Source organism: Bubalus kerabau, chromosome 6 (assembly GCF_029407905.1).
Source record: "Bubalus kerabau isolate K-KA32 ecotype Philippines breed swamp buffalo chromosome 6, PCC_UOA_SB_1v2, whole genome shotgun sequence".
NCBI classification, from domain to species: domain Eukaryota; kingdom Metazoa; phylum Chordata; class Mammalia; order Artiodactyla; family Bovidae; genus Bubalus; species Bubalus kerabau.
The window spans coordinates 118,269,314-118,292,468 of NC_073629.1; the positions used below are offsets into that span (position 1 = coordinate 118,269,314).

The 23,155-nt window shown below is 54.1% G+C and overlaps 1 protein-coding gene across 5 annotated transcripts in view; it reads left to right on the plus strand.

The window, feature by feature from the left end:
- Window positions 1-205: 205 nt before the first annotated feature.
- TRAF3IP1 (TRAF3 interacting protein 1) overlaps window positions 206-23,155 on the plus strand; it is a 61,897-nt gene continuing 38,947 nt past the window's right edge. For 4 of the 5 annotated variants that reach the window (XM_055586602.1, XM_055586603.1, XM_055586604.1 and 1 more), the window contains exons 1-8: window positions 206-432; window positions 4,292-4,360; window positions 4,718-4,879; window positions 6,582-6,725; window positions 6,823-7,227; window positions 9,630-9,701; window positions 10,735-10,810; window positions 22,157-22,177. In XM_055586602.1, the coding sequence (XP_055442577.1) occupies window positions 310-432; window positions 4,292-4,360; window positions 4,718-4,879; window positions 6,582-6,725; window positions 6,823-7,227; window positions 9,630-9,701; window positions 10,735-10,810; window positions 22,157-22,177 (1,072 nt within the window). In that variant the 5' untranslated portion in view covers window positions 206-309. Of the gene's footprint in view, window positions 433-4,291; window positions 4,361-4,717; window positions 4,880-6,581; window positions 6,726-6,822; window positions 7,228-9,629; window positions 9,702-10,734; window positions 10,811-15,190; window positions 15,287-19,802; window positions 19,905-22,156; window positions 22,178-23,155 lie in introns of all 5 variants that reach the window. The other variant, XM_055586606.1, reaches the window with a different exon arrangement.

Genomic DNA, 23,155 nt, shown 5'->3' on the forward strand with positions numbered 1-23,155 from the left:
CCGTGGCTTGGAGGGGCGGGGCCTGGGCGCTGTCACTCCGCGGGCACGTAGCCCCACCCACGTCGGCGCCTCCGCGTGCGCGCGCAGCCGAGCAGGGGGCGGGGCCCCGCGGCGCGTCCGTTGCTAAGGCCGCGCCACCCCTGGCGACCGAGGGCCGCGGCCCGGCGCACGCGCCTGGGCGGACTCCGGTGCACTGTGGGATGGGAACCCGAGCGGCGCGTCGAGGCCGGAGCGGGCAGCTGCGGCGGCGGCGGGGCCGGCGGCGGCCCGGGAGCCGGGCTTAGGCTCTGCGGCCGGCGGGGCGCGGCCATGAACGCGGCGGTGGTGAAGCGGACGCAGGAGGCTCTGGGCAAGGTGATCCGGAGGCCGCCGCTGACCGAGAAGCTGCTGAACAAGCCCCCGTTCCGCTACCTGCACGACATCATCACGGAGGTGAGCGCCGGGCCGGGATCGGAACTGCGGTCTGGGCCGGGTCCCCGTGCGCGGACCGGGTGCGGGCCGGGGTGCGAGCTAGCGTGCAGGTCCGGGGGTCGGGGCCCATCTGGGGTGTCGGGGTGCGGGCTAGTGTGCAGGTCCGGGGGTCGGGGCCCATGTGGGGGTCGGGGTCCGGGTTCCGGGATGCGGATTGGCGGTCGGTGTTGGGGCGGGAGTCGGGGGGCGGGGGCTGGGGGGTTCGGACCAAAGCTGGCGTCGGGATCGGACCTCGCGTCGCCGAGCGCTGACCCTGCCCGAGGAGCCCGGCCTCGGCGGGACGCATGATCCCCTGGGCCACCTTTCCCGGGAGTGTCCCGGCTCTTGGGGAGCATTCTTATGTCTTCCGTCCTGCCCTACTCTTCTTAGAGCAGATCTTCCACTCAGCCTGGCAGGGCTGTTTCTGAGACTCTTTTTCCCTTGCAGCGTCTGGCAGATGGAGAGTGTTTACAAATCCCAGGAGAAGGACATTATTTTTTTCTTAGCGCCCCACCCAAGTTTCCCTTCACCTGCTCCTGCTGTGGTCACCCTATTGTTGTTCTGTCGCTAAGTCCTGTCCGACTCTTCGCAACCCCATGGACTGCATGCAGCACCGCCAGGCTTCCCTGTCCTTCGCCATCTCCCGGAGCTTGTTCGAACTCATGTCCATTGAGTCGGTAATGCCATCCAACCATCTCATCCTCTGTCGTCCCCTTCTCCTGCCCCCAATCCCTCCCAGCATCAAGGTCTTTTCCAATGAGTCAGCTCTTCCCCATATTGGATGTTTAATCAATGCCTGTGGGTGGACTTATTGAAGGTGGTTGTTGGGGGACCTGGAAGGATATAACTATAAAAGAGCAGGGCTGTATTTGCTGATCGATGGCAGAGCATGCCTTGAGATTAGTTGTCTCACTCTCTTGCCCGCTGGCTGGACGGTTCCTGAGTGACGGAGACTTGTTTGTTGGCACATCCCGGGCACAGTACACAGAAGGTGCACAGCGAACACTCAGTGCTGAATGGAGTCAGTCACGGCTCCTGTGACTCCAGTGTCAGCACCCGTTTCCATGGTGTGCCCGAGTGTGCGGTGCCTTTGGGAACCCCGGCGTGCTCTCTGGGCTTCAGGAATCAGGCTCACCTTGCAGGTGTCCCGGGCTCCTACTCTTGCCCATGTTGGTCCTTAAACTTCACTTCTCGATCCTTCCAACAGGTTCAGTATCTTACTCTTCCACAAACGTGCTTTACTTGTCTTTGCTCGCTTAGCTTATGATATGGACCTCTCTGTGCTTATAAGCTGTGCTTAAAACTCTCAAAACCGACCCACATCCCCAGGGCTATCTTGACTGGCCTCCTTGTTCTCCTCCTAAGCTAGTGCAGCACCTAGACCGCCCTGGACAGTGTCTGGGGAAGGGACAAGGCTGTGTGGAGAGCCTGGTGGGACAGGGCTGTGTAGGGAGCCTCTAGGGGGAGCCAGGCCTTGAGTGGCCTCACCTCTTCCTGTGAAATGGGCAGGTGGTATCCTCTGACCCAGGAGGAATCCAGTCACTTAGCCAGGAGGTGAGTGGCTGATCGCACCAGTTGCTGCCCCAGCTGGACATTTTGATTTTCTGTGTTAGTCCTGTTTGCTCACTGAAACCAGAAAGCCAGGAAAGAGGCTGGGGGGGCTACATCTTTCTGTGGGTCCTGGTGTGGGATTATCATGGTGGCTGCTGTCCCCACCTCCTGCAAGGTTGGAAAGGGGAGGAGAGTTCAGGCAGGAATCGACTCCGTTGCCAGGTAGCTAGACTGTGGGGGAGGAGTTCCGTGTTCTCCATTGGGATCCACTGGTCTGCTTTTTTGCTAATCTAAGGTCAAAGGTTGGACTGTGAAGAAAGCTGAGCACCGAAGAATTGATGCTTTTGAACTGTGGTGTTGGAGAAGACTCTTGAGAGTCCCTTGGACTGCCAGGAGATCCAACCAGTCCATTCTAAAGATCAGTTCTAGGTGTTCTTTGGAAGGACTGATGCTAAAGCTGAAACTCCAATACTTTGGCCACCTCATGGGAAGAGTTGACTCATTGGAAAAGACTCTGATGCTGGGAGGGATTGGGGGCAGGAGGAAAAGGGGACAACAGAGGATGAGATGGCTAGATGGCATCACCGACTCGATGGACAAGAGTTTGGGTGAATTCTGGGAGTTAGTGATGGACAGGGAGGCCTGGCGTGCTGCAATTCATGGGGTCGCAAAGAGTCAGACACAACTGACTGAACTGAACTGACGGTCAAAAGTAATTTCTCTACCTGTGTAAAGATAAGTATGTTAATTTTCACTTATTTGATAAAGATGTTAGAACAACTGACATATGGAAAGTGTTTTCAAATAATACATGGCGATTCTCTTAGCAAAATTCTTTACTATCCCTGAGTATAGTGTTCAAATCGCCATATTTTAGAGTTTTAGTTACTGCTAAGCTAACTCCGTATCTTTCATAACTTGAAGCATTGATCCTGTGAAATTAATGCCTCTTGTTGCTGGAAATGATTGCTCATAAGTTTACACTATCAGCACACTAGAAAAACCTCAAAAGGAGCAAAATGAAGAAATTCTAGGAATATTAGATGCTCTTAATATGTTGCTTCATACAGGAAAGCCTGGCGTGCTGCAGTCGTGGGGTTGCAGAGTCCGGCACAACTTAATGACCGAACAACAACTCGTAATGTTCTACCTGTCTTATCAGGGGAAATAACAGCACACCTGTTGAGCGGTTTGAGAAGTATAGCTAGCCAGTTGTCTCTTGGTCTTAAAGAAGGAACTTGGTATTAGTGGGCCACTGTCTTGTCTTTTTTTTTAAAGCATGTCTTATGGTAATAAGTACTCTTTATATCTGCCAGGACACACACTTATAGGCATATTCATCCTTACCACATACGAATGCAGTCTGATATTTTCCGATCGGTTTTATTTTGTAAAAATGGGCTTACTGCTACCCATTGCATTGACTTTATAGTGACCTGCCACAGGAGAACCAGTGGTCTGAGAGGACCCTGGTGTGTCTGGGGGTGGGGAGGGGCAGAAAGCATCACCAAACCTGACTGAGGGGTAGCTGGGAGGTCCAGGTTGACTGGGGAGAGGGAGTGGTGAGGGGAGCAAAAAAAGGTGATGTGGCAACAGACCACTCCCTCCCCCCAGACCCCCCTGCAGGGTCCCAGGAAGCGATTGATGCAGTGGTGCGGAGAAACCCAGGCCAGCAAGTCCCCTTTCTTCCCCAGATCCTTGCTTTCCACTGCTGTGGGTGACCCTCAAAAGATGCCTGTTTCTGCTTTTGGACCTCTCGGGGCCTCCATGTGGTCCTGAGGCTGAGTCTGTATGTCCTAATGGCTTTGAAGGCCACCTGGGTCAGGCCCCTGCTGGCTCCCTGGCCTTAGGCCCCTCCTGTCAAAGGCCATCTGCCCCTTGAACGGACCCGCTTGGCTCCGGACCTTGTGGGACTATTTCTCTGGCCTGGCACATGCTCCCCCAGTTCTTCTCCAGTCTCAGCTTGGATAGGCTTTGCTCCTGGAAGTGTTCCCAGACACCCTGGGCCGTCCTGCACTTGGATCAGGGGAGATCCTGTGCTCACTTAGCACCCTGCAGGTCCGTCGTGTTTACCTGTCCTTGCAGCCAGATTGACTTCCATGAGGATCAGGCGGACTCTGCCTAGGACGAGGTCCCCGCACATGGTAGACGCTGGAATGCGTGTCATATCAGCAGATGGAGGATGGCTGGGTGTGGACAGAGCCTGGTGCCCTCAGTGTGGGGTGGTGGGCACGGCTGAGCCCCGGGCTGTCCTGGGGTGCCAACCGTGGCCTCGACTTTTCTTTTGAAGGTGATCAGGATGACTGGCTTCATGAAGGGCCTCTACACGGATGTCGAGATGAAGTCCGACAATGTCAAGGTAGGTGGGAGGTGCTCTCCCCGGGGACTTCAGAAGCTGTGCTCTGGGGCTGGAGCACGAGGCTGGTGGCTCCGGGAGTGCCTAGCACTCTCCTCACCTCAGCTTCCTCCAGCAGCTGCATGGCACGCTATGACAGCCTTCAGAAACACAGCTAGTGTTCCGGAGGTGGGTGCTAGCCCATCACCAAACTTTTATTTGGTGGTAGTGGGTATAAAGCGTCAGGAGTTCTAAATCCAACACACACCTAAAAACAGCTTTTTGTCCAAACAGGAAACTGGGCCTGTTGAACGTGCTCAGGATAGTGCAAGCTCTTTTTCAAATATTTTAATATCGGTGTTTCAAATGGATATCTTTCAGGATAAAGATGCAAAAATTAGCTTCCTGCAGAAGGCCATAGACGTGGTGGTCATTGTCTCTGGAGAGCCGCTGTTGGCGAAACCGACTCGGATCGTGGCAGGGCACGAGCCCGAGAGGACCAACGAGCTGCTGCAGAGAATTGGCAAGTGCTGTCTCAGCAAGGTAGCGCCACCCGCCCCAGAGCTGGGAGCTGTGCACACCCGGGAGGGTGACACGCCTGGGAGGGCAACTAGGCGGGCCACCCCGGGCAGTGGGCAGCATTGGAGGAGTGGGGGTTAGCCCTGTCCTCGCAGTCCGATCCCCCCTCTCCTGGAGCCTGGGAGTTATCAGCCAGGGTGTAAAGCTCTGCAGTGAACAGACGAGCGAGTACCGGGTGCAGGCTTCACGAGCTGTCGGTGTGCAGTGGGGGCGCCTCGGGCGCCCTGCCTGGGGCACATGGCTGGAGGCTGCGCGCCCAGCCTCTGAAGCCCGGCGCTGCTTCTCCTCTTGGGCCCCCTTTCAGGGCCCGTAACTGTTTCCAGCTCGGGTGGCCGGAGTGGTCGGAGGAGCTGTTTTTCTCCGTCTGTGAGATTTACAGGGTGTCCCTGTTCTCTGCCGGCCTTTCCAGCCCCCTTCCCGCTTCCCGTCCTCCCCTCCCTCTCCCCAGAGGAGTGTATGCAGAGCTCTGCTGCCTTCTGAGAAACCCACCAACCCACCCACCCACCCCATGCGCTTGTGAGGGGGCCGGATTTCCTGGGGTCCTCACCACCGGCTGGAATCCGGGCCTCTCTGGCCTTGCCGTCCCTCTGGGGCCGTTGGAGGAGATCTTCCCTGGGACTCTCCTCCTTCCTGGGATCTGAGTAGCCCCCAGCGGAGCAGAGCTGGACCTTTGTCAGGGGCGTGGCGAACACAGCCCTTGATGGAAGTGATGGGCTGGAGGCCGGGGGCTCGCCTTCCGCGCTGCCGAGGTGGGAGAGGCGGGCTCCAGCCCACACGGCAGGCAGGGAGTGGGGAGTGGGGTCAGACTGGCTACTGGGGCCGCAGAAGACCCCCGCCCGGTGGGTCCAAGGCTTGGCGACTCAGCTGCCCCAGATCCTGCTCCACGCTCCCTTTCCAGAAGCGATCTGACAAGTGATTCCTGCTGAATCCTCTGCCCCCGCCCCGGGCGCCTCGCGAAGCCCCGCCCCTCCGGTCCTCGACTCTCAGCGCCCCCTGTTGCCTGCCTACAGGTCTCCTGTCCTGCCTGCTCCCTCGCTCACGCTGCCGGTTTTTCAGGGCCGAGATGCCTTCCCCGCAGCCTGTGGGGTCGGCTGCTCCTCTCGGGGTCCCCGTCATGGTCCCCTGGCACACTGCACCGACTTGGTGGTTGTGTTTGGCCGTCTTGCTGGTGCGCAGCATGGCCTTGGCCCTTGGTCTAGTTCCCGGCGTGCGACGGGCACTCGGCACAGGCTTGCGGAAAGAGGAAGTGTGTGGGCAAGGGGGAAGCCTGACCGAGGTGTCCGGGACTCTGGGGGCAGTCAGGGGCGCTGACTGCCCAGGGGATTTTGGCATCTGACGGGGCTCCAGTGAGATCGTTCCTTAGGCTGGCCTCTGTGGCTCTGTGAGAGGTGTGGGGCAGCTCGAAGTCCTTGACAGCACACACGACCATGCTTGGCAGCTTGGGTGGAGGGAAGTGGGGTTCGCTTGGCTTGAGTGGACTCTGGTGTTAAGGACTGGAAATGCTGGAGGGGACAGTTCTAGGCAATGCTATACATTGTCTGTGATAAAATTCATTTCCTTTAGGAGACAAAGAGTCCATTTGATGAGCAGTCTTTGCTGACGCTTGTGTATTAAGTGTACTGATTTCATTGCAACCTTGCGTTTTCTCTCCTCCCATTGGGACCAGCTCTCCAGTGACGACGCGGTGAAGAGGGTGTTGGCCGGAGAGAAGGGGGACACGAAAGGACGGCCCTCACTGACGTCCAAACCGCAGGAACTGGATAATAAGAATGTGAGGGAAGACGAGTCCAGGGTCCAGAAAGACAAAGAGGTGAATGCAGGTTACGTGTGTCTAAAATAGCGGGGCCTTTTGTGGTTCAGGTAGATAATTTGTAAGTGATGCTGTTACTTGTCTTTTTATTTTCCAGGATAGAGGAAATTCTGAACTAAACGAGAGAAGTACAAGCAGAGATCAGAAACAGAAAGAGGACCCAAAGGAAGAAAGCAAACCCCGAGAGAAGGAAAGGGACAAGGACAAGGCCAAGGAGAATGAGCGAGACAGACATAAAGAGCCGGAGCGAGACAAGCACCTCGAGCGTGCCAAGAACCGGGCGCGGCCGGACAGGGAGAGGGACCGGGACCGCGGCCCCCGGGAGCCCGACAAGGACGAGGAGCGCAGGAGCCAGGGCGGGAAGGAGAAGGAGCGCGGGAAGGAGAAGGAGCGCGGCAAGGAGCGGGAGCGGGAGCGGGAGCGGCGGCGGCTGCGCAACGGGGAGCTCTGCAGGGACCCCGAGCCTGAGCGGAGCCTCGAGCTTGACCGGCCCGAGAAGAAGGTGCGCGCCCCGGGACCGCTCCGCCGCCCGCCCGCGGAGGGCACGGGCTCCTCGCTAAGATTCAAACCGCGTTTCGCTGCCCTGTGACGGGGAAACCGCATTTCTTATGTCACCCCCCTAAAATCACGGCCAGCCCGGAGTCCTTGCATAACCCGAGGGTGCTGTCTGCCACGTGCACGCGTGTCGGGGTGTTTTCCTTGGGAGCGCGGACCCCGCGACCTTGTGAGCGGTTCCTAGGCCGCCCTCTGTGTGGGGGGGCTCCCCCCGGGCTGTGGGCCTGGCCGCCTGCATTCAGGGTGAGGGCCGCTTTCTAAGTCTCTGAGGCATTAGACAGGTCAGTACAGCGAGACCCCAGCTTACTGAATTCCTGGTCAATTCAAGTTCTCAGGTAAATTTAGGATTTTCCAGCAAATTCGTTTGGTTTCAGGCAGTGTTTTTTGTTGTTGTTTCCCTAGATGTTCAGGTTATTTTGGAGACTCTGTAGATAGGGTAAGCCTCCTGTCAGGGCTGGCGTTGCAGACTCTGGTTCTTGGGGGACGTCGCATAACTGTAAAGTGTCCTGGCAAGGCCCTGGAAGTTCTCCAGCCACTGGGAAGGAGGAAGCCGAGGTCTGGACCAGTTCAAGGTCCACCCTAGGGGGTGGCAGGTGGCGAGGGGCCAGGCTGAGCCCCACTCTGTTCTGCTGCGATGGCCATCTGGTTTTGTGACTTGGCATCCCAGGGGTGTGGCTCTGGGAGGTGAGCGGGCCCCTAGGACCAGCCCAGCGCCAGGCCTGGAAGCTGGTCTTTTTGGTGGTTCTGTTGGTAATGTTAGTGTGCCGCCTGGAACCTTGGGGTCCCCCAGGAGCGTCCAGAAGTCCTCACCATGAGGTAGCTCACCATGCTGTATGTGTTGTAAAAACTGAGATACCCCTCGCCCCCGCCCCCCACCCCCCCATTTTTGCCTCTGTTTAAATGGGGTCTGCTAAGTCACTTCAGTCGTGTCCGACTCTGTGTGACCCCATAGACGGCAGCCACCAGGCTCCCCCGTCCCTGGGATTCTCCAGGCAAGAACATTGGAGTGGGGTGCCATTGCCTTCCCCTAAATGGGGTCTAAGGAAAGTCTTTTCCTCTGACCTGGGTTTTTGTGGCGCTCAGACATTCTCGTGCATTTTGCTGTGCCCTGCCTGGGCACCTTCTCTGCCGTCCAGGCCTTCAGACCCAGGGTCCCCCCTGTGATGTGTCCCGGGGTTCCTGGTGGTGTGCCTGCTGCTATGGGTGGACACCCGGGCTGTGCTGCACTGAGTGAGCATCTGAGACAGGGTAATGGGACCGATCCTGCTCCCAGCTGGTCATGCTTGGCCTGAGTGGGTGTGCACAGACCTGTCTTGGTGATCCTGCTGGCCCGGCTTCTCTGTGTCCATCTGGGTTTCCTCTGTGGAGCAGGGTTTTGGGGGGGCAGGCTGCACTCTCCCCCGGGAGCCCCCCAGAGGCCCGAGCTCCGAGGCTTCTGTGAGGGCAGCTCTGGGAAGAGGAGACGGCTCTCACCCGGGTCCTGCCGGGTGGTCTGATTGGATCTCTTGATATAGAAGAGACGCTAGTGAGATGTTCTTAGCCTGTGAACCCCGAGTGTGTCCCTGTGTGGCGGTGGAAGTGTGAGGTCGGAGTGGCCATGTCGGGCTGCTCCCTCCTTGCGTGTCTGTGGGCAGCTGTGTGCTGTGGGCGGGGGACCCGGGCACGGAGCCCGGCCCACACAGGAACTGCTTCGGATGCAGTCTGCCACTTCATAATGAAGTCGCGAGGACACTGAATTGTTGAAATATTGAGCAGGCACCCATCGCTTTTCATGGAGGAAAATCTCAGCAACTGTGTCCCTTCTCCTTATGTTGACACGTGTCAGAGAGTTGACTTAAGCGCGAGGCTTCCTAAGGTGTTGATTTAACCTCTTACAGGTTTCACGTCATGTTTGTCTTGAGAGTGCATTCCCATTGCAGAGTCTGAAGCCTTTGCTCTGTTGGGAAGTGAGAGTGGTTTCTTCTCGGAAGCTGGGACAAGGGCAATGTTGCTCTGGGTGTCGGAGCTCCTTTCCGCTCCAGATCCCCTGTGTGTCCCTGGAATGTTTGCGGGAAGCTTGGCCTGGTGGAGGGACCGTGGGGAAGACGCTGCTCCCTGCTGTTTCCACCACCCCTCCAACCCCCGGGCCCTGCCTCTGACGCCCATGGCCTTCCAGCCGCCCCTGGCGGGGGTCCTGGCTGACCCACCGCTGCTGGGGGTCGGGGCTGGGGGTTGGGCTGGGGCACGACGTGGTGCTTCTGTGTGAGCAGTTTGTCTTGCTGTCTGTCAGCCTTAGAGAAAGTGTCTTGATGCTTTTTTAGATGTTACGGTCTTGAGTAATTCTACAGTGTGAATTTTTTTTTTTTACAGTTATCAAGCTCAGGAGAGATGTCTAAAAAGTTATCAGATGGATCTTTTAAAGACCCCAAAGCCGAAACAGAGGTAAAATTTGAAAAATAACTTTAAGAGATGTAAACCCGTAGCCGTGCTGAGACAGGACGTGCTGTGCCGCGGTCCTTCCCGGTGCCCGGGGCCTCAGGCGCGGGAGCCCACGTTGGTTCAGTTGTAAGAGGAACGGTGTTGGTGGTTTCCTGCCTGTGAAGTAGATGGGGCTGTGCATCCTCTGGGTTTCTGGGGCAGACTCCAGGGCCTCCTTGAACCTTTGTTTGACGGGTGTGACGGGTGGCGTGCAGAGGGGCCGGGTCATGGTGTGGGAGCGGGTGGGGTGGCTCTTCGGGTCAGTGTTGGGGGATTAAGTCACCAGGCAGATGGGGACGGAGGGCTGGCTCGAGGGGCCCATCCTGCTGCGCTTGGCCTGGGGGGAGCCTGCACTGTGCTCCCCGTGGATGGGGTACAGTCCAGGCCGTGCCCTCCTGGGGGTGTTTAGACTGCCCCTTACTTCATCATCCAAACTGCAGCTCGAAAAGTGTATCCGGGCAGCCACAGGGAAGATGGACAGGCGTGGAATGGACGCTGTGGGGCTGGTTAGGGCTCCACATGGTGGCTTGAGAGAGGGGTTGGGCGGGGAACTGCACGAGCGGCCAGAGGGTCGGCTTGTGGTATCTCCTGTGGTTTATTGCTCTGTTTAGACAACATCGAGTAGGTTTGCACTCTCAGAGTTGTTCACAAGCGCACTGAAGTACTCAAGATTGTATCAACAGAGGTCTAGTCCTCATAAACTCAGCTGATAAGACAGTGATTCTCAAGGGATGGTCAGTGGCTGACCTTTTTAGGGCTACACAAAAAATGTGGAATTCTGCCTTAGGGTGAAGGAGGTTTCAGCTTCCTTCTGACCCCCACACTCAGGCCCTGCTGCCCTGACTGCCTTCCGCTCCCCTCTCGGAGCATCTGCGTGCTGTCCTGTTTCCTACTGGCTCTTTCCTTGCGCTTGAATAATAAATCTGCTCATGATGCATATGCATGATGTTGCTATGTGGGGCATCAGTTAATTTTTTTTCATTTTTTTTTTTTAAAGCCTGAAATTCCCACCAGAGCATCCAGGTCAGTGACAACAAAGACGTCAAAGCAGCGATCCAGGAATTCCGTGGAAGGTACTGCTGAGTTTATCACATGATGTATCTGAAAGCGTTAGACTCTTGGCCTTAACCACAGCATCCACTAGGGAAAAGCTTCTGTGGATAGAAAGCAGGTTTGCCTTTGGAGGGCATGAACAGAGACCATGCAAAAATGATGCAGATATGTGGCTTTCACACCCACACGCACGAGTGTGCACCTGCACACGTGTGTGAGCTCACGACACCAGGGACAGAGGACACCTCTTTGCTGGAGACCTATGTTCTCATCTAAAAGATATGATTCAGTGTTATTTTTCTAGAAGTATTTGTTAGGCTTCCGTGTCTCTCTGACTCTTCTGAATGGGTAGGCTAGTTTCGTCCTGATATAGGGTGGACATGGACAGCATCCTGCCCTTAGACAGGTGGTGTTTATTTTACGGGCTGTCTAAAACAGTGTTTAAAACAAGAGCAGAAATTGTCCCTAGGGGTCATTCTGAAAGCTGGAGCTGAAGCAGGCGAGCCTGGCCTGGGTTTGCCCGAGGGTGGTGCCTTGTTATGACAGACCAGGGAAAGAGTGTCAGTCTGTCCAGGGCGCGGAGGGACAGATGGAGCCCAGCAGTGCTGGAGGCTTTCAGTGGAAGCCTGGAGTAGCTTTGAATGAGCAGTAGTTGTTCCTGAGAGTGATCTTTTCCCTAAATTGTAAACCTTAAAGTAAGTGTAGCAAGGATGTAGTAGTTGAAATTCTTCACGGAGACATTAAACTTAGATGGTACGTTTCAATTTTTGGCATTGATAAATGCGTTAGTGAACATCACTGTGCCAGAAGCTTCTGTCTTTCGGGCCATCTCTGTGGGAGAGGTTGCCAGGTGTGATTCCTGGCACAAAGGCTGGTGTGGACATCCTGAGGTTTCAGCTGCTGTGGGCACTGTCCCAGTCTTCTCCCTTATACTTTCTTCCAGGATTTGTTTGGAGCCCTTGCTGATGTTCATAGAAAGAAAGCACTCAGAGTCTGAGTGCTCTTAATTTGCTGAACTCCTTTAACATTAGGGACATCTGCCAATTTTTTTTGGCTTCCCCAATAGCTCAGTTGGTAAAGAATCCGCCTGCAATGTTGGAGAGCCCAGTTCAATTCCTGGGTTGGGAAGATCCCCTGGAGAAGGGATAAGCTACCCACTCCAGTATTCTGGCCTGGAGAATTCCATGGACTATATAGTCGCCAATTTTTAAATAAGTATCTGTTTCTTGTATCTTTTCAGGTTTTTAATTCTGATTATGTTTGGTTTCTGACTTGCCTAGGTGTTTAATTTTTATGCACTGGGATTTTTATGCAGTACCAGTCTGTTTGTATGGTCTGCCCAGAGGTTTGAGATATGAAGATCTTTGTCCCCATGGTCGCTCCCCGGGTGCCCCAGGGTCGCCCCTGACTGGCGGTGCCTTCTTGCCTGCTCTGTACCCTCCCCGCAGGCCTTCTGGGCTCTGGAGTCTGCTGTTTCTGTTTCTGTTTTACTCTTCTGTTTCACTGTCAGTGCCTTGTCATTTTTCTTTTCAAAAAAAAAAAAAAATACAAAGCCATTTCATTTGCTTATTATTGCAGAGACATTTTCCAGTCATTTGAGTTCCATGAGTCAGAGATTCCCACCTCCCACGAAGCAGACTAGTTAGGAGGTGCCTGCACTTGGGTGAAGCCTAGGCTTTGTTCCTGGGACGCCTGGATCCTGCTGCTTTCAAGTCAGACGGGGGGTTCCCTCTCCAGAGACCTGTGTGCGGTGCTTGGGTGTGTCCGCCAGTCAGGGATCGCGCAGTTGTTTTGTTTTCAGATTTCTGGAAATGGTATCTTCTTCACCTCATTAATTTTTTGGTGATCATTGTTGGAATATACATAGAAGCTTTACTGATTTATGTAGCTGTGTTTTCAATCTAGCCTGTATCAAATCTTAGTAGAGAGTTGTTGCATTGATTCTTTTCATTTTCTAAGCTGATGGTCATGTCGTCTGCTTTTCTCGTCTAATAACTCAGGATGTTTGCATCTGGGTTGACTGGCGAACTTGTACCATAAGTTTCCTTTTATATGATCTTTAAGAGATTTGTTTATCAGAGATTTGCTGGCTTTACGATATTAAGCTCTACTGAGCTACTGACAAATAGGTGAACTTTTTTTCTTCCCTGCCCACTCGCCAAGCGTGGACCTAATAACCCCAGGTCCTCAACTGGCACAGCTGGCACTGCCCCTCTTGTAACGGGTAGCGTTTGGGCAAGTGTCTGGTGCCCAGGAGGTGTGCGAGACACAGGTGCTCTGTGTTCCTGCTGAGAAGAGAAGCCTTGAGTTTACTAGAAGGGTGGGGGCGGGGGGAGTATCACGTTTGTTGAACATACTCAGAATCTGAAAGCCATTCCAAAATCTCTAGAGGATCGAAAAAGCATTCTGCCTAAGAATATGAGTTTTTTTTTGCTTATTCTTAACTAGTGAATTGTAGCAAAGTGAAGCACTTTCAGCTAGGGAATGCATTTTGATTTCATTTGTTCAATAATATGCAGCATTACCAATTAATACATATTTTCATTGTGCAATTTCACGTCAGGAAGAAAGGACTCTAGAACCAGTGAAAATAGCCTCTCCCCTGAAAAAGAATGTAACTCATCCTACAGTAAAGCTAAGAAGGAGCATGCCGTGAAACAGTTCGGTAAGACTGAGTGAGCCCCAGGGGAAGCTGAGAGTGCTCACCGGTGAGTCGAAACCTTTAGCTGCCGGATCCTCTGCTTGGCCACCGAGCAGACAGAGCCCTGTGGCTGCTGCCCCGGAGATGCGCCTGCTCGGCTCTGGGAGGGCCCTGGTGCTGGAGCACTGCCCTCGGGCGGCCGGGGTCGGGCAGGGCAGAGGGGCCGCAGACCCTGGGGTCTGAGCCACAGGGTGCCCCACCCCCAAGTGAAGGTTCCCAGCCACGGATCAGGCCCTGGCCCATGGTCCACAGGAGCCTTCCATTGTTCTGCAAATGTCTGTGGGGTCCCTGCCCTCATGGAGAGTTTGCTCTAGAGGGAGAAGACAGATAAGAAGGAGAGGTCAGGGAGTATACCTTCTATTAGATAAGGAGATGGCAGGGTGTATACTTTCTCTTGGGTAATAAGGAGAGGTCAGGGTGTACACCTTCTGTTAGATAATAAGGAGAGGTCAGGATATATACCCTGTATTAGATAATAAGGAGAGGTCAGGGTGTACACAGTCTATTAGATAATAAGGAGAGATCAGGGTATATACCCTCTATTAGATAATAAGCAGAGGTCAGGGTGTATACTCTCTATTAGATAATAAGGAGAGGTCAGGGTGTACACCTTCCTATTAGTTTAGCAAAGAGTTTTGAAGGGAAAGGAAGCTTAGAGGAGTGAGGGGCGGGGGGCGGGGTGTCTGCACAGAGTCAGCTCGGGTCACTGAGCACATGAGCTGCGGGTCTCCAGGACTGGCCAGAGGCCCATAGCTGGGACAGCGTTGCCTGTTTGTGAGCCTGGGAGCCGGGTGGAGAGACTGGAGCAGAGAGAGGGCAAGTGACCAGAGACCTGGCTCCTGAGTGGCAGGCTGGGTTCGTCGGGGGCTGCATCTGCCGGGCAGGCTGTTTAAGTGTGAACGCAGCCCCTGGGGGTGTCCAGCAGGATGGAGACGAGCCCAGGCTTGAGAAGGGCCCCCATTAAAACTGCAGGGAGCAGGAGTGAGGCAGAGAGCCGCCAGGGGCTGAGGCTGTGTGCGGGTGGCAGGCCGTGATGGCGGGGCTCAAGGGTCCCTGCTGAGACCGGGGTGGGGTGATGGGCGTGCTGGCGCAGTGGGCGGCATGTGTTCACGAGGAGAGGAGTTGGAGAGAGGGTCAGTCCTGAGGGCTGGAGCCTGACCCTGGGTGGTGTCGTTTATGGACGCAGGGAAAGCTTTGGGAGAAGCTGGTTGGTGGATCGGGTGGCTGGGCCAGGATTTCTGTTCTGGAGACATTATGTTCAAGGCACCCGTGAGACAGCTGGGTAGAAGTGTTGGGAGCACGGATGGGTGTGTGGCCTGGGGTTCAGGGAGAGACCTGGAGAAGCCGGCGTTAACATGAAAGAAGCTGGGAATTCCCAGGGGAGCATAGGACTTTCATGCAGTGACTCATGACTCGAGGAGCAGCGCGCCCGGGATTCGAGGGTCGGAGAGGAGGGGGCGGCTCTGGCAGAGGAGACACAGGCCAGCGCGGTGGAGGCGAGTTTGGAGAGGGGCGTCCTGAAGCCAGGCAAGGGGGGCATCTTACCAGCATCCTGTGGAGACGGAGAACTGGCCATTGAGTAGACGGGACAGCTAGTTGGTGACCGTGGCAGAAACCCCTGTAAATCCCAACAAACCAAAGCAACCGGATACAAAAGCCTTTGCAATAGTTTAATCTGTCGTTAACTATCTCATGTCAGGAAGAAAGAAGAATATTGTTTCAGCTAAAATTTTAGACCCCATAGTGCCTGGATTAAATAATGAACCAGATCAGGAAACTACAACTTCAGAAATAGGTGAGAAAAATATATTCTTTAGTTTAGATTCCTCACTGCTTTGATAAGAAATATTTACACCTCAGTATGGTTTTCTTTTTTTTTTAATTATTCCCACCACTTTAATGTTCATCCGATTCTTTTCACAATGTATTGAAGACCCGAAATGACTTGATATTCTGTTTGCTTTAATCTGCTGTTTTATAATGAAAAAGAGTTACTGAGCTTGACGTTAACCTTTTCATGCCTTTTTATGTGTGACATTTCTGAATCTAAGTCAAAGTGCTTTCTTTTATCTTGGCTGCTGGAATTTTACAAAATGGTGTAGATAGATAGAGACTTATCTTTCATTTCTCCAGACTCCTCTGCTCTGTTCTATTAAGAAAATGCTCCACCATAAATGGGCTTCCCCCATGGCTCAGCGGTAAAGAATCTGCCTGCAATGCGGGTTCCATCCCTGGGTTGGGGAGATCCTCTGAAGGCAGAAATGGCAGCTGGCTCGTCTTGTTGCCTGGAAACCCCCTTGGATAGAGGAGCCTCGTGGGGTTGCAGTGTCGGACAGGACTGGGCACGAGCATGGCCTTGCCGCAGGAAATATTTTACGGTGCCTGCTCGGAGCTTCTGGGGACGGCGTCCCTGCAGCGCACCCTTGACTTTTGAGGCTGGCAGCGTGACGTGTGCACACGTGCTCGCCCTGCTGGTACGGTGAGGTTAGATGTGCGGATTCGGAATTTCAGTGGGATCATCCGAGATGACAGCTGCGTGCCGTCTTCTGCGATGTTTAGCTCAGTTCTTCAGCAGTGTGGCAATTCTTGAATGACATTTAAGGGGGAAAATAGTGTAAATCTTGACTTCAGGGAGAGGTAAACGTTTTTCTGGGCTGAGCTTGCTGCCCGTTTTTGTGTGCATTCTGCCTTTCCTCATTTTTTTGCTGTTCTAAGAGATGTGTGTGCAAGCCTTCTGCTCCATCGTCGGTTCAGCAGTGACGGTCCGTGGTTGTTCTGTTCCAAGTAGGTCAGCCCTGTGCGGTTTATCTGGGTCTTGAGCAGTGTGGGGGACGGATGACCTACATCGGGGCGGAGCGCTTTCTTACGGATGGACGCGCCGTTCTCACTGACCACACGGGTTGTGCCGTTCAGCCGCATCTTGTGATGGTTTATTTCACTTCTGCGGGAGCTTTTCTCAGCCCCTCGGGGGTCCTGGAGCCGTGGGAGAGGGGAGCGGGCCAGGGGTGAAGCTGGAGTGAGAGGTTGCCCCGGGTGGGCAGCTGGGCGGCCCACGTGGACGCACCTCGCCTCCAGACCTGGACCCGCGTCCCCGCTGGCCTGGAGCGAGCCGCAGGGTGTGCTCGCTGAGCGGGTGTCTCCTCGTGGGTGCCAGGTGTGAGAAGACGTGCCTGGAGGATCCATGCAGCGGCTGCTGTGTCACAGGCGTGCCGTGCACGATGGCCGTAGTGCTGGTCGCTACACGGCTGGCAGAGCCCCGGCAGGGTGAGCCAGCGCTGTGCTGAGACGGTGTGATGGGTTTAAAGTCGAGTCAGAGAGTTCTTTAGCAGTGTATGGATCTTTGCAGCTGTGAAAATGATGGGAGTTGCACGTTGAAGGAGCACAGAGCCCTGACCTGGGCCCCAGACCAGAGCTTTGCGGAGATGAGGGGAGCCTGGTGCCACCTGGTGGCCACGCGCCGAGTCCCAAGCGCTTGCTGTGCCCGGGTGTGGTCCTGGCGCCCTGGGCTTGGGGGCCCTCCTCGCAGGCCCTTCCTCCCTCGAGCCCGTCCCTGCGCCCCCGGGTCCCCGTCATCACAGGTGCCATCCTACCCCAGCCGTCCCTGGAATCTCGGAATCCAGGGCTTGCAGCCGGTGTTGGGGTTCCTTAAGCCTCCAGGTCCAGTGGTGCCGGTCTCTCATAGTCCCCGTCCACTCCTGACCAGCACTTCCCACTGAAGCTGTGCCTCGTCATGCTGACCGCTCCCAGGCCAGCCGGCCGGCGTTGCCATGGGGAGTCCCTGGAGAGCGTGCGGGCTTGGTGGTTCTCATTTGCCTTTTCAGGCCTATTGAAAAGTTCAGCAAGAGATTTGTCCATTTTTTTCTCAAAACACGAGCACTGTCTTTCCCTGCTCCCGTTCCCACGCAGGCTGAGGAGACTTGGTCCTCCCGCAGCCATTTGACAGTCTGAGGTCTGGAACCTTCTCCATCTGTCTCTTTATCTTGCTTGGGTTCCCTCGTTTCATGTCCTTCCGTTGTGTAGAAGTTTTCATTATGAAAAGTACATGAAAGAAGAAAGAGGAGAGTGATCCGCACCTGTGTGCCTCTCACCTGGGCCTGGTGGTCCGAAGGTTCTGGCGTGTTTGCGTCACCTATAGTGACATTGTTTTATGAATGATTTCAAAGTATATAAAAAATATTTTAATACTCTGAGTATTCCGTCTGAACACTTCAGCATGCACTTACGTGGCCATGAAGTGACTGTTGAACCTAACACACTGATTCCCCCGGAGCGTCTGGAACCCAGGCTGCATTCTGCCTTTTTATCCTCTGCTTTTTGTCTCTTCAGCCGCTTTGAGTCTGGAATATCCCCCCGCCCCGACTTTTGTCTCAGAATGTTGACTTTGCAGAGCGGTGTGGTTGCTGGTTGGGTGCAGCATGTCTGTCTGCTCGTTCCTCATGGTGTCATTTAGCTTAGAGCCTCTCGCCCCCCCTCCCGTATTTCCCTTGGATCTAAAGGCCTGATCAGACTTGGGCTGAAGAGCCTGCTCGCCCTCACCCTGCGTAGGTGCCGCTGTGCCCTTTGCCTTACGTCCTGTCAGGATGCACTCAGCGTCTCTGCACCCCAGGATACGAGGCTGGGGCTGATCCCTGTGCCAGGCAGCTCCCCCGGTGTAAACCCTGGTTGTTTGCATTTGCACCTGGACACGGTCAGCAGCTCTGTGTGGTTAGATGCTGCACAGAGCCCTGGCAGAGAGCGGGGGGCTCGTGCTGTGCTGCGGGCCAGTGCTGGCTGAGGCGTTTCTGGGGAGTAACTGTAGATGCACCAGGCGCCCAGCTTTGCGCATGTGCTCTCACTGGGGCGAGAGCCCACTCCAGGTGCCACGTTTTGCCCTCGTCCTCACCTGCGGGACCCGGTAATTACCAGTAATTCAGTCAACAGGTGGTGCTCATGCGCTGTGGTTTTTCCCTTTGCCAATTCATAGTGATTTTAATTTCTAATTTTTTTTCTAAAGCTATTGTTTGCCAAGCTGGCTAACCTATGCTCTCTGATTAAGGATTGGCTGTAGTATTATTAGTGAAGGTATAGTCTGTTTTTTTATGTACTTTCTATTTGTGTGAATTGGGGGTTTAATAAACCTCACTTAAGACTACTGCTAGAAATGTTAAAACAACCATCATCGGCCTCTTGAAAAATAGAGAAAGAACTTTGAGGAGATGAAATTGTGCAAAGCGTCCTTGGTCTCCTCAAGCTACAGACAGAACGCGCCTGTAATTTACTTACTGTGTTGGTGGAGTTGGCCACAGTATAGAAAGTATTTGACGCTTCTGAATAGTATGTGATAACTTAAAGTAATTGGGGTGTTTTCTTCTAAAATTGGTCATCTACGGTCATCTAATCTGATTTTTAGATTTGTTTTAGAACTTAATGGTACTTCATGTTGGTTCTTTGGTTGCTGTCCATGAGATATCATAAATAATTAACTACTTGAATCAGGGTGTTTAGGTCCACATCGTTCTTAACAGATCAAAAAATATTTTCTCAGAAAATTATATGTTGTCTGTTTTATGTAGTTCTATTACATAAAATAAAGCAACTCTTTATTTGCTAAGAATAAAGATTGATTATTTTATAATGACAGTGTAATTCTGACATAAACTGTTTCTTTGAGTACTTTTAAGTATAAGATTGTGTCTCAGGAAAGGGAGCATCTTCCCCGTTCTGTGTTTGTCTCCAGGTCCATCTTAGCTACAGGGGGTCGGTGCTTTGGTAACGGGTCAGGTTGCCTCCCTGGTTTTTGCCACAATTCAAAGTGTGTCCCCCCAGCCCTCCTGCTTTTGTTTTTAATAGAAATATTTTATTTCTCGGGTACTTGATATTTTTTTCTGTTTTGGTCAACATTTGCACGTCAGTCAGTAAACAGTAGGCAGGTGTGCCGGAGCTTCCGACGTGTGTAGGGCTCTGCAGAGCCAGGAGCGCTTCCCTCTTGCTCCTGCCGTCCTGAAGCTGCAGCCTCAGGTCATGACTCCCAGGCCGGGCCATCGTGGGGAGACCAGGGGGGACTGGTGGTATCAGGCCGTCCTGGAAACGGGGGGGGTCCCTGCCTCTGCCTCGACTGGGTGGGTGGGGCCTGCCCACTTCCCAGGCGCCCCTTCCCCGCTCCTGATCCCAGAGCCAGGCTTGGGGGGAGTGGTCCAGGTGCATCCTCTAGAAAGCCGCCCTGGGTCATCCCTGGGGAACTGGTGGTGGGGAGGCACAGAGGCGTCAGGTGCTGCCCGTGACCCCGCTGCACGTCTCCCTCTTAATCACCCGCCTTAACTGTCTGACGTCAGAAACGAAAGAAGCTAGTACTAACTCAGCTAGTATTTCAGATGACAATGCAGCCAGTCTGTGGAGAGGCAGCGCTGAGTCAGAGCCAGCCGTGAAGCAGAAAGGTAAGAGGGAGGCTGGTCACCCGCGCGTCCCCCACACGGGGTGTCCCGGGGTCATGGCCACAGCTGCAGGCTCCCAGGCCTCTGACCCCGCCGAGGCCCAGCCCCTTGTCATCCACACTCAGGACTGAACATGGCTGGTGACTCGCTCTTGCCTGTTTAATAAACTAGAGGAGAGCGTCCTAGTCCCAGCCCGAGGGCAGCAGACCTCCCCGAGTCCTGAGTTCCTCCTGAGCCCAGAAGTGTTGGGGTGACCCAGGGACAAGCCTTAGTTGCTGCTGGGGGTCCTGGAGGCCAGGCTGCCGCCCCAGGTTTCCCATCCAAAGAGGACTTCCCAGCAGCTCAGAGGCCGTCTCCACTCTGACTTTTCTGTGATGTTCTCTGTCTCAAGGCCTCCCTCACTAGGGTTCTGCTTTCAAGCATGATTTTTTTTCCTCAGCATTAAAAAAAAAAAATTATAGTAAAGTTATACATTCAGTTTTTGCTTTTTTTTAAAAAAGGTTTTTTATTGGAGTACAGTTGCTTTGCAATGGTGTGTTAGTTTCCGCTGTACAGCACAGTGAACCAGCGTACGTGCGCACACATCCCCCGTTTTCTGGACCACTGTGCGCTTCTTCAGGCCCTGGAGGTCCCACTGGGCATGGAGGGGCACCCTGCCCGCTGCCCCCATGTCGTGCCCCAGCGCCAGGCTCGGCACAGGTGTTGGGGCCGCGGAGGTGTGGGAAGGTGAGGGCTGGTGTTTGCCAGCCTGTTCAGAAGAAAGTGTCTGTCAGAGGCCTGCGGTGCGCTCAGCCCTCGGGCAGAGAGCGCCTGAGTGAGCTGAGCGGGCAGGCACTGCAGCAGATGCTCTGGGTGGTCTGCGGGGAGCCTTCACACCAGGGAGGGCCTTGGGGCCGGGCAGGGGCGGAATCTGGGGCCAGTGGCCATATTGCAAGTTTGGAGACAGGACGCTGATGCCGTTTTTAGGGGTGAGTGGCTTCAGGGTGCTCAGATCGTGTGGGAAGCGTAGCGCGTGGTCCAGAGACCAGACTGGCCCCGGCTGTGGGGTGATGGGGAGGGACGGAGCAGTGGGGTTGCCTGGAGGCGTGTCGATGCCTGAGGGCGGATGCGCCCGAAGGCGGGGCTGGCGGCCTTGACTGGGGCTGGGAGCCCGGCGGTCGGGGGCTGGCCAGGGACAAGGGAGGAAGGCAGAGGGGGCCTTGGCCCCGGGCGTTGGGGGTGGAGGCTGGGTGGTGCAGGCGGAGCCCAGGGCCGGGGCGTCCGTGAGGCGGGGCGCCGAGCTGTGCTGGGGGCAGGCCGCTCTGTGTGTGCAGTGCCCGGGGTCAGCTCAGGACTCCGCCGCCCTCGGAGCCCCCCGGGGCCCACAGCCCCTTCTGGCTCTGAAGGCCCGGGGCCGTGGTGTCGGGGCCTCGGGGTCAAGGCAGCTCTCGCACCAGTCTCTTCCCTAACACCCAGTGCGTCCTCCCAGGCGGCCCCGTCTTCCAGACTGCCCTCTGCGGGGCTGGACCTCTGGGAGGCAGGTGTCCAAGGCCGGGCCCCTGCACTCCCAGAGCTGGCCCCTTTGGGGCAGTGTGTCTGTGGCTCTGACCTTGGTGTCCACAGGCCGCTTTTGCGGTCTGGCCTTCCCCACGTTTAAGCATGTGTCCTCCGCGTCACCTGGCCATCCCTGGGGGTGTCTGTTCTTGTCCTGCATCCAGGGAGCTTTGGCTCTTCTGCGCACGTGTTCGTGCATTTTAAGAGTGTAGTACAGAGGCTGTCCTGAGTCCACCCACCCTGCGGCGCTTCCCTCCTTGGTTGTGGCTTCGGCCATCACGTTTGTCCCCATCACGTGGCACTTGAAGGAAAAGTCCCGGGTGACGAGTGCCGAGGCGGGCTGCTGGGGGCAGACGCCCCGATGGAAAGACACTCGTGGCTGACTTACATGACACGGGCCCGTTTGCCTGTGCCTGGCTCTGTCACCTCCCGCCTCTGTGCCCGTCACTCGTCTCTGTGACTGATATGCTTTCTCCTCATTCCTATCTCCTGTTTTCAAGTAATGACATATCATGATTCATGGTTTTGTTTGTCTGTCTCTCTCTAAAAATAAAACAGTGGCATTAGGAAGCTGGAAAAAAGACTATGAGGAAACGACCATTTTTCTCCTAATGGACATCCAAAGTTATTACTAATATATTTTTCTCAAATCCTGTTCTGATCGTTAAATATACTGAGGTTTCCTGACAGAAATTGATTCTCTGATGTACTTTTTTTTTTAGGTGACTGCCCTAGTGATGCAGGTAAGTAATGGCCTTAAGTAGATCTGTTTGGTATCAGTTGTGTCCGTGTGTACAGATACTAACATGTGCTCTCAGATTTATGTTTTATACGTTGTGTTAGTGAAAGTAGCTTAAGGAAACATAGCCACCAATTTAAGATTTAACTTTTTATGTTTTAAAAGAATGCATTTCAGGAATTTTTTTCTTGAGTATAAATTATATTTCCAATAATCAAATTCTGGTTTTACTATTTTCTAACATATAAAGCACTTTCACTTTAAATAGTAGGGTAAATTTAATTGTCTTAATAGTTTGAGTTTACTGTTTACTGATTAAATCTTTATCAAAATGAACAAAACTTTATTCAGATTATAAAAATAATATGGTACAGAGCCAAAATAAAAAAAACTTTAAAAATGCAGAAAAATATGAAGAAAATGAAAAGCATTGGTAATCCCAGTGCTCATAACTTGAATGAATGTCCTTCTAGACCCCCATGTATGCTATGTAATTATTAGATACATTACCCACTCCACTGTCCTTGCCTGGAGAATCCTGTGGACAGAGGAGCCTGGCGGGCTGCCGTCCATGGGGTCACAGAGAGCTGGACACGACTGAGCACAGCACGCTGTTGGTTATGCGTGTATTAACATGACGGTTTCATGCGAGCGTGTGACACGGGGCCGAACCACAGCTCCCTGAGCTTCCCAGTGTCCGTCCCTGCGGCGAGCGATGCCTGAGCACCTCGACGCGTGTTTACGCATATGTGTCTGCTTCTGTCCTTAGTCTGTATTTTCCTTTCAGTTAAATGCTGACTTGACAGACCTACCTGTTGAATTCTGATTTCTTGAGACGTTGACCCAGTTTGTATTTTGAGTCTGCCCATGTCCCCACACCTCCCCCAAATGCAGATGCCAAGCGTCTGTTTTAATTTCATCAAAATGATGAGAAAATTTTCATTCATATTTGTCATTGTTTTGATGGCTGTCTCTTCACACG